The sequence below is a fragment of the Drosophila elegans genome, unplaced genomic scaffold, assembly GCF_018152505.1.
Source record: "Drosophila elegans isolate 14027-0461.03 unplaced genomic scaffold, ASM1815250v1 contig_183, whole genome shotgun sequence".
Classification (NCBI taxonomy): domain Eukaryota; kingdom Metazoa; phylum Arthropoda; class Insecta; order Diptera; family Drosophilidae; genus Drosophila; species Drosophila elegans.
This window is the reverse complement of record NW_024545550.1, coordinates 11,044,283-11,062,069: the sequence shown is the minus strand read 5'-3', so window position 1 is coordinate 11,062,069 and position 17,787 is coordinate 11,044,283. Positions and strand designations below refer to the sequence as shown.

Here is a 17,787-nt window from a genome sequence, read left to right as displayed (position 1 = left end):
ATAATTAATTAAGAAATAATTGAATGCCTGGAACTGCTGGAATTCGCTCAGCTCTCAATCAACTTAATGAGAAACCACTTTGGCATGGCAACTAAGGCCGCAGCAGCAGCACCACCACCACATCACCGCACCACCACTTGTCTCCTCAGATTGCCATCATAAAAACTTGCCACAGTTTGCAGCGCGTTGCAAGATGCCTTATAACATTTATGGGAATTTATAAGTTTTTGCGGCGGCGAGAAGATGGCTCCGCTGACAGTGTAACCCACATACTGGAACATATAACTACACTTTAAGTATAATGTAAAAAAAAATATTGGGAAAATGTAAGAACTTGGAGAAAAGAAAAAGCAAGGACATAAATACGTGGCTGCTGTTTTTCCGAAAAGTCAATATTAAATTTTGCAATCGCTGATCACTAAATAGTTTATAGCTTAATGCAGGAGTTTAATATACAAACAAATGTATGATAGCCCATTTTTAAAATACTTTGAGATTACAAATATATTTGAGCAGATCGATATGCCAGTGAAAAAAATAATTGAGTGCCTTGGGTGTATACTAAAAATTTCCTGCAAACGTATAAATATATTGATATGCATAATCAGTAGACCATTAACTAAAATTTATTATTATGAGTTTAAAATAATACTATAATTTTGAGACCCTGTAATATAAAATATAAACATTTTCAAGGCATTTTAAAATAGCTGCAAATCTATAAAACCTATAAGGTTGATATTAATTTTAAAATGTGTCCAAAAGTATGCAGTATAAAAACTAAGGCCGTATTCCGAAGTAAATCAAACTGACTTTTAGGTTTTAAAAATATTGTTGCATACTTTTGTGCACATTTTAAACTAGTTTTAAAAACCTAGTGATTTCTTTGGCTTCAGCATATACCCATTTACATAAGAAGATTTATTTTCAGAAACTGAAACCGTAGCAATTTAATGATTTAAATGTTAAAAAACGTTCTTAACCTAATTAAACCAGAATAATATATTGCCTTTAACCGTGCTGCTGCTACTTTGGACCAGAGTGCATATCACGTTTTTTTGAGTGCCTGTTTGTTACATACCTGATGGCGCCAGCATCTTCCGCTGCTCCGACGTGGCTGCGCCATTTTTCCTCTTCGAGATATTTGAGAAACTTTGTCTTCTTGGCAATAAGCGCTGATTTGACATTGGTGCATTTCTTCTTTGGCAAGAGGGGGAGTCCGCCTTGTCCTGGTCCTCCAGCTGCTGCTCCTCCAGATCCCGTGGAGGTAACCACACCCGGTGGGCCATCGAGCGTTTCGCCACTTCGGCTCCTATTGCGGCCGTTTTGGGTTACTCCGCCTGCCGCTGACAGGCAGCTATTGTTATGGTTGCTATTGTTATTGCTGCTGCTGCTGCTGCCGTTGATGTTGCTGCTGCTTGTGTTGCTGGTGTTGCTGCTGCTGCTGTGGTTGCTGTGGGTGGTTGCGTGGGTGACATTTTGGCAGGCGACTCCGACGCTGCAATTGAACAATTTTTGCAGGGCCGCCGTTGCCGGTGAACACATTGCGGTTGACATTGATGTAGCGACAGGATTTACGTAGTTTGATGCGCTTCCCACTGCCGCATCCATTGCGTTTGCTGTTGCTGTTGTTGCTGTTGCTGCTGCTGTTGTCGCTGCTGCGGCACTGCCAAAAGTTTTGAATTTATGCTGCAGGACGCCACTCGAGCAAGTTGCCTCAATTGGATTTGCCGCTGCTCTGCTCCGGCTGCCATTTATTTCACGCTTTGTTGCCGCATATGTGCCATAGTCCTGTCAAGATGGTAGATATATATTTGGGAAGAGGAAATGGGAATGGGACCAAAAAAGGACGAAAGAAGCTCAGATAGTTGTGCAAGTGGATGGCCCGATGAGTGGACACGGGACCCGCATCGTAAAGCACTCACCCCATATGCACCGTAGCTGGCATTAAGCACATAAATCGAATTTTGATTGCTGCACTGGAAGACCATGTCGTCCATCGTTTGGGCTGCACCGAGAATTGAAAAGGGGTTTGATTTATGTTAATTGTATTGCAAATCAATTTAAAATATTTTATTTTCAGGCATTACAAAAATCTTTTGTTTAATTCCCATCAAACCAGGGTATCACCTAAATATATAATCTATTTATCTATACAAGACACAAATTTATAAATCACATTAGTTAGCTTATTTAGTTTGTTAAGCTGCACAGAGAATGTCAAAGGGGTTTTCATTTGTATTTCCAACCAATTTAATACATTTTATTTTAATTTATATCAAACCAGGGTCTCAATTATATCACCCATTTATTTATACAAAAAGTACTTTTTATAAAACATGTTCTTATTAACCATCAATTATTTAGTTTGTCAAGCTCTAAAGGGGCTTTGATTAATGTTAATTGTATTTTAAATAAATTATATATATTTAATTTTCAGGCATAACAAATTGTTTTCATTTACTTTCCATCGAGGGTCTCACATGATTAAAAAATTTATTTAAAATTTCTTCCTATTAATCAGATTATTAGTATTATTTTGCTGCACAGAGAACGGCAAAGAGGTTTTGATTAATTTGTATTTTATTGTATTGTATAATGGGAAAGCAATTTAATATATTTTATTTTTGGGGATCACAAATAGTTTTCTTTAAAACCCGTTAAAATCAGGTTTTTGTTAAATACAAATTATGTTCTTATTTTTTTTAATTTAAAAATTACTATTTAACCATTTTATTTGGCTAATAATATATTCAAATCAAACAGAATATGCATATTTCTGGGCATAAGAAAAGTCTGACCTATTGAAAAGCTTCCTCCAGTGTAAGATTGGATTACTGGCTTTTTTGGGTTGCTTAACAAAATTATGCAAATTTAGGAATGAAATCAAACAGCAGACGACGTTTCTGTTTCAACTTTTTGGATTTAGAAATGGGTGAATGCCGGGGAAAAGGCGAAAATTTAATTTAAACTCTTATTGCTGTCTGCTGATTGTGATTGTGATTGTGCTATATATTTGGGTGTTGTTTTCTTGCTTACCCATTGAGCTTTCAATAAATTTGGTTTCGTAGATTTCCTCGGCCGTTGCCGCGGAAGGTGTTGATTGCTGGCGAAATCGGGATGACGATGCCGATGCCGATACCGATGAAGGTTTGCTTTGATGGTTCCTGTCCAGCTCACGTTGGCAATCAAAATTGCAATTACCACCGCCGCCGAATTGAGGCGGAAACTTATGCGCCTGCTGGAGCGTGTAAACGTTGACTGAGCGCTTTTCGTGGCCAACGATTCCTTCGATTCCACCGATTCCGTTCCCGATTCCGATTCCACCTCCGGTGCTCCGCTTGGTCCTCCCGCTGAGCCAGCTCGTTAGCCACAGGGATTGGATGTCTGCGAATGGAAAATAAGGGTAAGCGGCACAGGCATAAGCAAATTTCAATTCAGATTTGTTCAGTTCATGCATTCGGTTTATTGTTGCGTTACTTTTTAGGAGCGAAATGCGAAATGGTTAACTCGGCCTGGCCAAGCATGATAAAATTTCGTTTGAAAGGCAAGTTCATTGAAATGAACAGCCTTCTTACCACCCACTCACTTTCCACTGGGCAAACACGCAGAATAATCAAAATAATCCTTTTTTTGTTGGACTGACTCCTTGGGGCTTAGTTACGCAGTCCGGAGACCGTAGTACCCTTCTATTGTTGGCTTAGCGCGATTGTACGGCTCAGTCCGGCAGCAATTCCGACAATTACGCATCGCATACGCAATATAATCGCCGTTGCCCAGAACAATCAACACTGACACAAGTGGAGCCCTGAAATCCTAAGCCTCGGTTGAGTGCCAACAATGAGTGAAATGGAAATATGATTTCCCAGCCATTTACACTTGAACAATTGTTCAAAGCTCTGCAACACACAGCAATGGCCACGTTGTTCTACTCGCGATTAATTAAATGGATTTATTTTCACTACAGTTGCCACTTGTGATATAATTGGTATCCAATTACAGGTTTTTTATTTCCTCATATTTGTTTGTAGAATAATCAACGCTTTATCGCGGAAAATAAAGCTAATTTATATTTTGAGCTGAATTTAAAAGCAAGTGATTGTGATAATACTACAAAATCATATTAAATTTTATTATCACCTTGAATATTTATTGTTTTTGAATATGAAAATATAAACTCATATTAGTTGTATATTGAGGCCTACATGTGAAATATGATTTGTCCTTAATATAAATTTTTATAAAACTGAAAAATGCAATAAGTTTTTTTTCTTTCTATGATAAAACCCGATGATTAACCCTCAATTTGATCCCATTATTTAATCATTATTAATGCATCCCAAAACACGTTCCTTAAAACATATTGTACGCTATCTGCTATCTGTATTTGTTGGGCTGTTTTAACTCCAAAAGTCATAACCATTTAGCTTTTACTTTAAAAAGTATTTTACACCTTCAAAAACCTATTGTAATATTTATTGAAAACAGGGTTGAGGTAATATGACTATGTCAGTGCACAATAAACGTTCAATATTGCCGACCAATTTGTTTGACATTTTTTGCGCGTGAATGTCTGCAGATGAACCTGAATCGGTGGAGCGTTTAACATTTGTATCCCTATGTGGCACTGGCGTAGGTCCTGGCAGCCACAACTTGCTGACCCCATTCATCAAAGTGTCGTAGCAGCTGGCGAGTGGAAATCTTTTGTCATTTGCTGTCAAATCGCAGGGATTTGATGAGGGGCTGGGCCATAGCGAAAAACTAATACGTGCTGGAAGTCAACAGAGCAACATGTAAAACATCGGGGAGTGATAAAAGTTGAATGGGTGGTAGTGGATAGTGGGTGGAAGGGTAGAAGGGTAGAAGGGTTCACCTGCTGCTCGTCGAGCATCTCTAATGAGCGGCAATAAAGCAAATGTGGCAGGTGACACCGTCACACACGCATATCAAACAATTTGCACATTATAATTGTTGACACGCCCTCCCTGTGCGTGGCTATAGAAAATGTACGTATATATACTATATGTGTATGCCTGTCGTATGCGTGTCATTAGTGGGCATCTGAATGGAGCCAGAAATCCTGCCTTGATTCCATTTTATTTTGGGCTATTTGTTGGGGATCCCCTGTTTTGCCCAAGCTAATAATAAAACTTGTATTTATTTTGGGATTTTCGTCAACTGACCGAAAGTAAACAAAATGCTGGCAAACAAACAGGCCTACAGAAATAATAAGCCTCTATAGAAAAAAGGGGGTGGTGGGTGGAATTTGCTTCAAGGGGGAGGGGGGCTGGACAAGTGGGTGGCATGTCCAGTGGAGCGTGGCATATTTGTCATAATCAGCGTTTAGGCATACGTATAAATTTGAATGAGTGCTTACAGGGGAGGCGACGGAACGGGGGGTCAAGGCCCATATTGTATACACATCCTTATCATATATTAGGCAGTGATACAATCCCCTTTCCTATTTTGGCCAGAGATGAGCACGGCAATACAATTCCCATCACTGTGACAATTAATGATTATATGGATAAAAGGGATTCGATTGTGGGTGCTTATTTTGGCAGCAAAATTTCCAATACAAAATTCGAAATCAATATTTTTCAACTTTAAATCAGCTTTGAACTTTCTTTATGCTTTATCGTGAAAATTTCTATAAAAATGGTTTTATAATTTAAATACGAACAATTCGATAAATAAAGCTAATAAATGAAAAATAAGCTCTCAAACAAAAACATTTAGTTTATTTTAATTTGTAACTATGTTAAAACATAAAATATTGAACTGGTTAAAATAGGTACTAAAAACGAGGTGCGTAAAAATTTAGAAAGTCTAAATGTTAGTGATTTAACTAGTAGAGCATTAAAAGCTATATATTTTTAAAAAGGCTAAGCACAGAAATGGCTACTACTTTGAAGTATTTAAAATAAAAAATTCTAAAAGTATGCAATGAAAAAAAGAACGTCGACTTTCGTAATTAAGCCCACAGACTTTTGGACTAAAAAAATATTTTGTTGCATACTTTCAGACTTTCATTAAGCGCCATCACAACTTGCACAATGAAATGTGTAAAAGTCAACGTTGAAAACTACTTTGATGTAGGAGAATTGATGATGAGTGAAAAATTCCGAGTACCCCATACGAGGGTATGCGCACAAAGCAGGACTCATCTATGCGGGGACATGACTGAATGACGGACCCGCACCCCGGGATTTGGAATTTGCGATTGACAGGAGCCGCGTTGTGCCGGCGGACTGGCTCTGTGAGCAAATATTTGACTGAGAAATTCTGGGGACTTGCCGGAGGTCGCGAAACTCAAAAATGGATGCTGGAATGGGCGAGCCGAGGCTATCTGGTGAGGTCCATATTTGGGGGCCATAAATTTGATGTGTGCATAAAAAATGTTTTTCGATTTCCGTCGACACACATAAATTCTTGGCCCCGGTCACGTACGACCAGGTGTTGGCCGCCAGCTCGGGTATTGTCTTTGGGCCAATTTCCCCGAGATCCTGTCGACAAGGCGGCACATCGCATGGAATCAATAAGTGGGCCAGAACACTGTTTTCGCGTCCCCCCAATGCCTACTTTATTTTTTGCCCCAAAAATATTTATTGCGTTTTGTTGATTTTCGGCCGAAAAATCTAACCAAAACGTTTTCCGTTTGTCATAAATTTTGGGGGCCACACTGCCCATAGGAACACATTTAAACCGAAATTTTAGTCGATTCGCTTTGTATGTTCTGGCATTTTTCCGAATCTTGTTTTGCCAGCGATTGCATAATAACATCGTTTGTGGAATGGCCCACAATGGCAATAAATTAACATTTTATATGGAATGTGGTTTCGGCGCGTGTGAGTGTGTCTCCTTTTCCACTATGCAGTTGGCTAAGCCTTTTATGGCGCGATTATCGGGCAGAAACATTTTTGGCATTCCAATAAGCAGTTATTCAAAGCGGATTTGACCGGGCCGAGAGGATCCTTGCTCATGATTTCGCTTCGAACTCCGGTTGATATGATACGGCCTTTTCTCAAAGGACCTCCTCGGATATGCCTCAATTTAGGTTGCATACATTCCGGTTCCTTTCAATCGCTCAGTCGAACCGAAGCGGCAATTATTTATGAGGTTTTGCATCCAATGCTCGGGCTCTTGTTTATTTATTTTAATTATAAACTCATACAGCAAAAGAGAGCAAGTTAAATTGAAATTCTGCAGAATAACAGGAATATAAAAGAAGGAAAACTGAAGAGCAAACACTGCCAACAGTGGCCAAGTGTTTGGCTCAAGGCGTTCCAAGAGCCTTTCAAGCATATTTGTATACCCTAGCTGGATAAAGTATTATCAATCTTATTCTGACTAACAAAATAGCATTTAGAAAATGTATTATAGTTTTCTGTGTTGGGAGTGCTTCAGAATTTATTAGGGGCTTAAAGTAATTTATAATGGCGTGTAAAAGTATGCAACGAAAAATGGGCAAGTCGCATAAGTGATCAATCTACCAGTCTTCGGGACTAAAAATGTATGATATATAGCATACTTTCAGGCTCCTTTTAAAGAATTTTCGAAAGCGTATTGTTTTTAAATTATTGTTTGCCTATTTTTGATTGGGTTTTTAAAACTCATGTTAAGGGTATATTTAGCCATCAAAAACTTAGATCTTTAAGGGTATTTGTAGCTCCAATCTTATAAGCTGGCTTTTTTCCAGTTCTTTTCCAGTTTTATTTCCTCTCATCACTTTCTACTTTCTTTGTGGCTTGCTGCCCACTTGAGTGGGAGAAAGTGGGTGGGAATGCAGGAAATATGCCAAGTGCGGTGCCTCCTCCCCCTCCTCCTTATGCTTCTGCTCCCCCTGCTCCTCCTCCAGGATATAACCACCACATGCACACCGCTCTGGGCACTCAAAATCACACACACACGCCGACTGACTGAGCAAATATTTGCACTTGTGTGCACGGCCGCGAGTGCTGGCTACGGTTATTATCCGTTTGATTAGAGAAAACACAGCATTTTGGCCTAATTAGAGTCAGAATGTCAAAACATTGACTTTGGCTATTTGGCCGCACATCAAAGAAGAGCCTCCTCCTGCGAAGCAGATTTCTGGCGGCACTTGAATTCTAATGGCAAATGGCTGGCCAAAGAATGGGATGGGCAGCGAAAACAGACTCGAGAACAGCCAAGTCAACAGCAGCAAAGCCAAGGACGAGGACGAAGCCGAGGACAAACCATTCAAATGGCCCCAAACCCATGGGTTGTCAATGAAGTGCACAAAAAACGACTTCAAGTACTTGCCCATTTCGGCTCTGTGCACTCCACTCCCCACGAACCACTATTATTCGCTGCCCTTCTCCATTTTTGCCAATGTAAACACACTTGATATCCAGCAAAAACAAAAACCATGGAACAAGGCAGGGGCGTTGAAGGGTTTTTATTAGGGAGGTAGTTTTGTGAAATGGAAATGTATATTATTTTGAATGGAAGCTTTGTTATTTGTTGAATTTAATAAGGATTGAGCTTCTTAGCTTTTAATGTGTATAAAGACAGGGCTTTTTAAATGAATTTGGATTATAACAAAAGCCATTAGCTTTTGTGTTGACCTAAGCATTTTAATTTTATTTTTCTAATTCTTTTTTTTTTGTGAACAAATTGGAAAATAATAGGTTATATGTCTACGCCACTGGTACAAAATAACTGTTTCGAAAAAAGATAGACCTTCAAATGTAAAATTGTTGGTTAGCAATAACTTGTATAAATTAGGAAACATTTTTGATCGTATCCCCAAGTGCTGAGTTTTTTCAATGTCCAAGCTAGTTAAAAAAAACTAATATCTAAAAAGCATTTCAAGGGGGGTTTTTCAGACCTACGCCACTGGCACAAAGTAACAGTTACGAAGAAAGAAAGATTTAATTCCCAACAAAAAAGCAAGTGAGCACTCGAGCTCAAAAGAGTGAGCGAAAGATTGATTTAGCTCTCATTTGATATTCCTTCCTGACCGCTGAATCAAACGGGATTTTTGCCTGCCAACCGATTTGTTGGCTTTATGCTCTCCCTCCCATCCTTCTTTTCCTTTCTTTTTTTTTCTCTCTCTCTATCACTTTCTTCCTGCCAAGCAGTGCAATAATTTCCCGTTAGCCGCTCACTAAATGCAAGCAAATTTTGTCATTTGGCCGGGACGTGAGTTGGTTGCCCAAGGACCTCGACTTCGGCCAGGACCAGAACTAGGACCTCTCGCATTAGAGCCAGTTAGCTGTCGGCACACTAAACTTTGCCAACCTGCAAACTCCAAGCAATTTCATTATGCTTACACCACTTACACCACGCACAAAATTATACATACTAGTGTGTTCACCTCAGTTGGTTTCTTGGGCACTTGGAAAAACGAAAAACAATCTTAAGATATGGAAATCTTAACGTTTATGTTAAAAATTTTAATAACGCAAATAATTTAACTAATTTATCCATTTTTGTTCACCTTTTCTGTAACCAACTTATGAAAAATAAAGAACTCAGATTTTATTTTATATTGTTCAACCCCTTTAAAAAACTCTCATAAGACTTTGGTATACTTAAAATATATTATTATAAAAATGATTATCGTGTAATGCTTTATTAGAACAATGAAAAAATGATTTCGGCTTTTTTATTAATATTGTAGTTTATTCGGTTCAAGAGAAGTCCTTGAATTTTATACACTAGTGACTATAAATCATCATAGTCCGGTGAAAGTTAAAAAAGAACGTATTGGGAACATATAAATTCCCCGGACATTTCCTTTGCAGTGTAAGATGCAGAAAGTGACAGAAGTTCCATTTCGGTTTCTGTTCGGGGTTGAGTTTGAGGTCTTCAGTGGAGTAAGATCCCAGGCACGTAGCTCCCTGTGCTCCTTAAGCAACGCGTAACTCCTCCCTTGCGCTGTCGTCGCTAAGTCCTTTATAATAAATAGTTGAGTCACTTAAGGGGATTAATGTTGAAATTAGTTTATGCCGATGAGATTAGTCATGACATGCCGAATGCCAAGTTTAACTAAGGTGAGAACTGAATCTATGTACATCTGCTCGCAGATACTGATGGATTTTTCTTTCACACATATGTGGTGCTCTCTATATTAAGGTTTTATGTGTTTTTATTATAAATAAAACCGAAAAGTAATCTCCTCTGCATATGCTTTACTATCAGACTACAGTTATCTTTTTGTAAGTACACAAACAAACGTTTGCTAACAAAGTTGCCAAAAAATATGCATACTATCTGATAGGTTTTTTTTTCATTACGATCTATTTATAGATTTTAGTGACGTCATGTGTTTTGCTTTTCATTTCATTATGTTATGAAAATTTGGCAAAGCTGATGTGGCTTTTTAATGCTTAAAAAGTAACCTTTAAACTAATGCAATGTTTATATTTATATATTGTGTAGATAATACTCCTTAATAAGCATGTGAATTAAAATGCTAATTGATAAGTAAACCCGCTCTCTTGAATTTCTGTATTACTCCCTTAAACAGATGAATCTCTGCTCCACACATTTATGCATTTTGCCGGTTCTTGTTCTCCTACTCTATATATCTGAGGTTGTATATAAACAAAGAGAGCGCAAATTGTTTACTTCAGTGGCGTTTCGGCTGTCGACCGGCGAAGACGCTCTCTGAATTTTTGGAAGCTCGTCCACGCTGCGCAATTCGATTAAAAGAACCCTGTTCTCTCCCCCTTAATTCCCAAATTTTTTATGCCATGGTTTTCGTGGAGTTGTTGATATTCGTGGCCTTCGTCGGTTTGTTTTTGTACAAATGGTCTGTCAATACCTTCGGCTATTTCACAAAACGGGGCGTGGCCCATGACAAACCCATTCCGCTGCTGGGTAATATTTCCTGGTCAGTGCTGATGGGCAAGGATTCGTATATAAGACACAGGTGGGTGAAATATTACACTTAGAAATACCTTAACTAAAGTCTTTCTTTTTTCCTGTTCTATCCTCAGCATTGAAATGCACATGCGACTGAAGCAACACAAGGTCTATGGAGTGTACAACCTGCGTGATCCCCTGTACTACCTGTCGGATCCGGAGCTCATACGCCAGGTGGGCATCAAGAGCTTCGACAACTTCGCCAACCATCGTAAGGGACTTTCTGATGGACCCAATGATACCAGTGTCCTGTCCAAGAGTCTGCTCAGTCTGCGGGATCGTCGCTGGAAACAGATGCGCAGCACCCTGTCGCCCACATTTACCAGCCTCAAGATCCGCCAGATGTTCGAGCTCATCCAGTATTGCAATGTTGAGGCAGTGGGCTTCTTGCAGCGCCAGCTGGATGAGGGCAATGCGGAACTGGAGTTGAAGGACTTCTTCACGCGCTACACCAATGATGTGATTGCCACGGCTGCCTTTGGCATTCAGGTCAACTCCTTCAAGGATCCCAACAATGAGTTCTTCTCCTTTGGTCAGCGCATCTCGGAGTTTCGTTTCTGGGGCGCACTCAAAGTAATGTTCTACATTCTGATGCCCAAGCTGATGAAGGTAATAGAAAAAACCTCATTCTGTATTATTCGCTAATACCCTTATTTGATTTTTAGGCATTGCGTGTACCCGTGATGGACATGAACAACGTCGAATACTTTAAGAAACTGGTTTTTGATGCCATGAATTGTCGCAAAGAGCAGAATATAGTGCGCCCCGACATGATCCACTTGCTAATGGAAGCCCAAAAGCAGTTTAGGACTGAGCAAGAAGCCTCCAAGGAGGATCCCGGCAGAAAACAAGAAGATCGTGCCGAATTCAACGACGTAGATCTGCTGGCCCAGTGCCTGCTGTTTTTCTCGGCGGGATTCGAGACGGTGGCCACCTGCCTGAGCTTCACCAGCTACGAACTGCAGATGAATGCCGAGGTGCAGGACAAATTGTACGAGGAAATCCGGGCCGTTAAGGAGAAACTTGGTGATAAATTGCTCGACTACGACACTTTGATGGGCATGAAGTATCTGGATTGCGTGGTCTCCGAGTCGCTGAGAAAGTGGCCACCGGCCTTCATCCTGGATCGCATGTGTGGTGCTGATTTCCAGCTAAAGGATGAGCAGGGCGAGGTGCTGCTCAATGTAAGCAAGGACGAATTGGTGCACATTCCCATAATGGCAATTCATCACGATCCGGAGAACTTCCCGGATCCATTGGCTTTCCGACCAGAGCGCTTTGACGACGAGCACAAGCACGAGATCCGGCAGTTCACCTATTTGCCCTTCGGAGTGGGCCAACGTAGCTGCATTGGCAACCGGTTGGCCCTCATGGAGGTGAAGTCCCTGATCTTCCAGTTGGTCCTGCATTACCGCCTCAAACCCACGGAACGCACTCCTCGCGATATGATGGCCAACATTTCCGGCTTTCGCCTGCTGCCCCGGGATTTGTTCTGGTGCAAACTGGAGTCCCGTGGATCCGCTTAATTGATAATACGCCCCCAAGCACGTACATATAAATAATAATAAAGGGAAAGAACAAACCACAAAAAATGGAAACAAAAACAAGGCAATTTATTTCATCTGGACACTCTTGTGTTGACAAATTTGTCGCGGCCATGTTTCATTTTCCATTCGCTTTGTTTTTCTCCGGCTTTTCCCGTTTCCAAAGTCGATGTCACGGGCAGAGATTCCGAGTTAGGAGCCGGCGACAAGCCACGTCATAATACTGTCAGGACATGATGGCCGCATGGCCGCATCCAACCACCCAGGTTGTATGTGGTGCGGTTTCACCGCATAAAACAACACGAGAATGGGCCGACATGAGCCACACATGCGCCCACTCACGCAGAGCCACCCACTCGCAAGGACATTAAGGATTATTTATTGGGAGTTATTTTTCAGGCGGCATTAAAATTTTTCGGTACAATATGAATTATATTACGCTCGTGTCATAAACTCTCTGTTGCAGAGCCCGGAAAATTGTGGGTGTAGCACGGGAAATCATTTTTCCCACTTTTCTCACCCCTCAATGCAGCAAAGCAAAGACAGATAATTAACATCAATCTGTATTCCAAGAAACCAATCGAAATTGATGGACAGAGCGTAGGCAAAACTGGCAATCGGAAAAAAATTGTTGTTTGTCTTTGGGTGACTGGAAAAAAAAAGGAATCGGCCACAAGTCCTTCGTGTTGATTGTTCTATTTAGCCTCCTATTTTCTTTCTAAGGGAGGAAGGCTTTCCCAAACCTCAAGGGATGTAAAAACATTGGTGAAGGTGTGTTGAACTAGACGTTCAATGGTTTCAAGACGACACGCTAAGAAGTCAATATCCCAGAGCTTTAAGACTCCTTACTTGTTGTAATAAAATGTGTCAAATAGGTTTAAGCATAGACTTTTTTAAATCAGTTTTCAACTTGAAACTAGAGTTACTAAATAAACATTAATAAAACTCAATTATTGTCACAATCCATATATCTATATATACTGTACATTTTAAAGCGATTGTTGTTATACCCTTCGGAATGTAAAAAAAAAATTAATGAACAAAAATGTAACATTTTTGGATTAGACATAGTATTGGTTTAATAATTTAGAATTAGGTTTTATTTTTATCAAAATCGGAAAACGAAATCTTCACATGAAATAATAATAATATTTTGTAAATTTATTAGAAACTATCACATATTTGTCTAAATCCTATTCTTTGGTTGGTTTTATTTTCCCTTTTTAAATTCCAAGCAATAGAAACAATTAATTTCATACTTTAGGGGTCGCAGTTTTATTTTCCTTAATTCTTACTGCCCTGTAATTTTAGCCAAATTCTTAGCCTGCTTAGTTTTATCTCAGCATTTAAGTGTCCTTTTTATGTTAAATTTGTTGCGTACACAACTGGCAATCCACATGGCCGATAAAGTAGATTAGTTTGAAGAACTTGGCCGCAACTTTCTGCATCTTTTGATGGCCACGGTGATGGTGACGTTGGCCAAATCCGGAGCACGCCTATGGTCATTACGGCTAAGGCGGCCCAGAGCCATAAAAAAGCAAAGGCGATTACCAGATATGGCCATGCAAACACATAACACATAACATATAGCATGGTACACTCGCCCAGCCATTATTCGCACAATGTAACGCACGTAATTAGTTGCATATAGCTTGGGGCCTTGGAGCTTCGTAAAACTTTCAACGCACTTCAAATTAGTTGAATGTTTTTTTATTGGCACCCTCGTTGTGACGTCCTCGCTGCAGCAATGTTGTTGCCCCTCTTTTGGACATGTGAATGCTGGTCTTGGTCTGGTCTGGTCTGGTAGCAAATAAGCCGGCGGCAATCCCATGCCATATATGCCATATGGATGTGTGTAAGTCTGCCACAATATTTGCTTAAAAATGAGCCAAATGCAAAGGCAACGGCAAAAGCAGTGACAGTGGCAAAGTGGAATTAAAGCGAAAAGTTTGCGAGATGCTGGCGGGGTTAGCTAAGCAAACGCTTTGCGGTCTCTGCCCGCTCGTTTTATGGCCGAAGTTTTGCCAGTTTGCCGCCGGCATCTTCAAGTTTCGAGTTCCGAGTTTCCAGTTTTAGGATGGCTGCATTTGAGTTTCGTTCGTATTGTCAACGCTGCGTATGCGTAATCTTCAAATGCCACCGACGCCACTGCTGCGTATGCGTAATCTGGAATACGTCATAAACTGTGGCGACACCAGCAGAGCAGAGCAGAGCTATTTCTATTTCTGTTTCTATTTCTGTTGCCACTCCTGTTTTTTTTTGGTTTTTTGCTTTGTTCACAGCAACCTTATCAATCAATTCACCCACACAAATGTGGGTTGGGTTTACTACGTATATAGTATATGGTATATGTGGTATGGGTTAGGGGATTCAGAGCAGAGGTCATAAAGAAACTTTGGCGCCGCGACCGCCAGACGCCACCAGGAGCATTAAATTTTGCTCCCGGCAGACGCAAAAAAAAAAAGAAAGGAAAAGAAAATAACAACGAAAATAAGCGAATAAAATAAAAATGTAGGATGCAGGAGTGGGCTGTGGGGAAAAGTAGGAGAATAGGAGAATAACAGCGATGACGACGATACAATGATAATGCCAAGAACAATAAGACGAAGCAGCAAAAGCAGCAAAAGCAGCGAAAGCAGCCAAAAGGAGAAGGCGAGCCGAGAATGCTGAGCATTAACAATTTGGCACAATACTCGCACAATGCCAAACTGTCGCACACGAGCTTTCCCCTTCTGGTTTTCCCCCATTTTTCCAGCTTTCCCAACGCTTTCCCGCTCCTGCTAAGATGCGTTTTGCGATAAGCACGAAGCGATAGCGCTTGTGTGGTTGTCTGACAAGTGTTTTTCCTGGTGTACGTTCATATGTGTACTTTTCGGTGGAATTTCAAAGTCTCGGCGTTCAATCATCAAGCCCAAAAACCGTGACAAATGGATAATTATAAGCGCTGTTCGCTGAATTTATTGAAAATTTGTCAAATTTGTTTGCGTTCAAATTGGTAACTTATGTAAATCATCAAGGTAAAAATCATTTATTTACAGGTAACCAAAATTACCTGCTTTATTTTTATTTAGTTTCAAATAAAATATTTTCTAAACTTAATTGAGACCACATATATATTTTATAGTATTTTGCAATGATTTTGTAACTTAAAAAAATGTTATCAAAAATAGATTTCCTGTTTTTAGCAACTGATTATCTTAAGAATAACTTCAAAAATAAACTTTAGCTTTTAAGTATAATAAAATATTTAAGGCAATGTACAATATAAATTATTTATCGTTAAACATTTGATAATCATTTAAGTATATAAACGCTTGCTTTTAAATGAATAATTACTGCAGCCCCATAAACAAATTCAAAATTTAAGATGCTTTGATGGCCTTTAATGTCACAATAGGCAAGGAGCATAATGATGCCGAAAGTCGCCATGTTTTGAAACTATGTAATTGAATCGCCTGACATTGTTTGTTCCCTTGTAGTCAAATATCTTTGTCCCATCTGAATCTACTCTCATTCTGCTTATCGCAGCTTGTATATAAATACGAGCAGCCAGCTTTCCCCCCTTCCCGCTTTTCCAGCACCCTCTGCTCTGCTCTGCTCGGGGAAAACGTTGTTAACGTCTCTTGAATTCGGTGTAAGCAAGTTTTCCCCATAAGGAAAACAAGAAGGAAAAGCATAATTTGGAGAGTGCTTCAAGGGAAAGTTTCTTGTGTCGTTGGCAAGTTTTTGAAGACCTCCTCCAGAAGCCACACACACTCGCACACATTCGCATTGAGAATGGCGAGAGATGGGGGAAAATAAACATAATTTTATTTTCGGTTTTTATTTAATGCTCCTCCGCATTACAGCAATTTTTGCAACATTTTTGTTTATCCTTAATACCATCTGCAAGGACTATATGTTCCAGCCAGCATGTAGCATTCAGCATCCAGCAGAGTTACTGTCTAATGCACATTGGACTGGCCAAGCGTGAATTTGCATTGCTGGCATTGTCATAAGCATGAGCTGGTGCACATAAATCGCTTTGGTCCATATTTGTGTGACATTTTTCGGTTTGCTTCGGTTGTCCCCTCGAACAACCTAAAGGATGTGGCATGTGGCATGTGGCAGCTGCCGTCGCAGGAAGCCCTAGGTAAAAACTTTTAATATTTCTACGCCGCCAGCTGTTGTCGTTCCCCCTCACTACACCACATGCCACATGCAGTGGCAGTTGCATCCGGATCCCAGATTCCTATTCCGTTTCCGATTCCGGACCCTCATCCGACCCACAGACACACTTACTCTGCAGTAGGCCAGAAGAATCGCTTGTGCTTATTTATTTGTCCACGCTGTGAAATTTAATTAGGCGCCCACGACAATTGTAAACGGCGAGGAATGCGGCAGCTCGGCTTGGATGAGCGGAATGCGAGTGCGAGTGGCAGGAGCAGAAGCAGCAGCAGTAGCATCACATCCGCCGTCGAGTTGAAACAATGCCAACTGGCCAAAAGAACAAGTAGTATTTGACTTACTTTTGCGTTCGCCCTTTAGCCGCAGGCCCGCAAACATGGAGAAAAATAAGGGGTTTTTGGTATTTAAAACAACATCTATCTGCCAAATCAACTTGATACTTTAACATACACACTGAGCTGGCAATTATTTTGAGCTTGAAATCAGTAATTGCAATCAATTTACTTGGTTTTATTTAACCAAATCAAATTTAATCAATGCCTAAAAGAAACAACTAGTAATTGCTGGATAATTCAAACAATTTGTTTAACACTTAAGTAGTAACAAGATAAATCTAATCAACGGCTTAAATACAATTACTAATTGCTGCTTAATTTAAACAATTTGTGTAACATTTAAGTACTCCAATAAAACTAGCGAGAATTTACCAATTTACTGATTAATTTAAAACAATTTTAGCAATTCTAATTCTAATAAAATCATATTTAAGTAAGTGTCTTAACTGAATATGTTTGACTTCAGTTATTTACTAATAAGGATTAAGGAGCTCCTAAAACGGAACGCATTTGTAAGCTAAGAATAATAATATTGTTTTAGGAAATAAGTTAATCATATGATGAGATAGGGGAACATGGTTGATGTCAATTAATAAACATGACCTCCAACATGATGGAAACTAATTTGATTTTATAAAAAGAGTTAAACAGGTAATGGTATAAGCTGTGAAAGTTATTTTTATAATTGTAATTTAATTTCCATCATTTTCGACTTACTAAAAGTGTTATTTTATTATTATTATTTAAATTTTAAAACAGTATTTTAGTTATTATTTTATTTGAAAATTTTTTATTTGAAAACGATTTAAACAGTCACAAGTCATAGTAGAAACAGTGATTGTTATTTT

General features: G+C 39.6%; 2 protein-coding genes across 2 annotated transcripts in view; one reads left to right on the top strand and one right to left on the bottom strand.

Moving 5' to 3' along the window:
* The window catches only part of LOC108144419 (putative uncharacterized protein DDB_G0277255), a 29,740-nt gene that overhangs the window by 10,421 nt on the left and 1,532 nt on the right, over nt 1-17,787 (bottom strand). The window contains 3 exon segments of the mRNA XM_017269270.2: nt 1,082-1,791; nt 1,926-2,008; nt 3,040-3,387. Of these exon segments, the coding sequence (XP_017124759.2) occupies nt 1,082-1,791; nt 1,926-2,008; nt 3,040-3,043 (797 nt within the window). The 5' untranslated portion in view covers nt 3,044-3,387.
* Nucleotides 10,616-12,516, top strand: LOC108144417 (cytochrome P450 9c1). The gene is made up of 3 exons (XM_017269266.2): nt 10,616-10,900; nt 10,968-11,502; nt 11,559-12,516. Exons 1-3 carry the CDS (start codon nt 10,722-10,724, stop codon nt 12,417-12,419), a joined length of 1,575 nt encoding a protein of 524 aa, XP_017124755.1. The 5' UTR covers nt 10,616-10,721; the 3' UTR covers nt 12,420-12,516.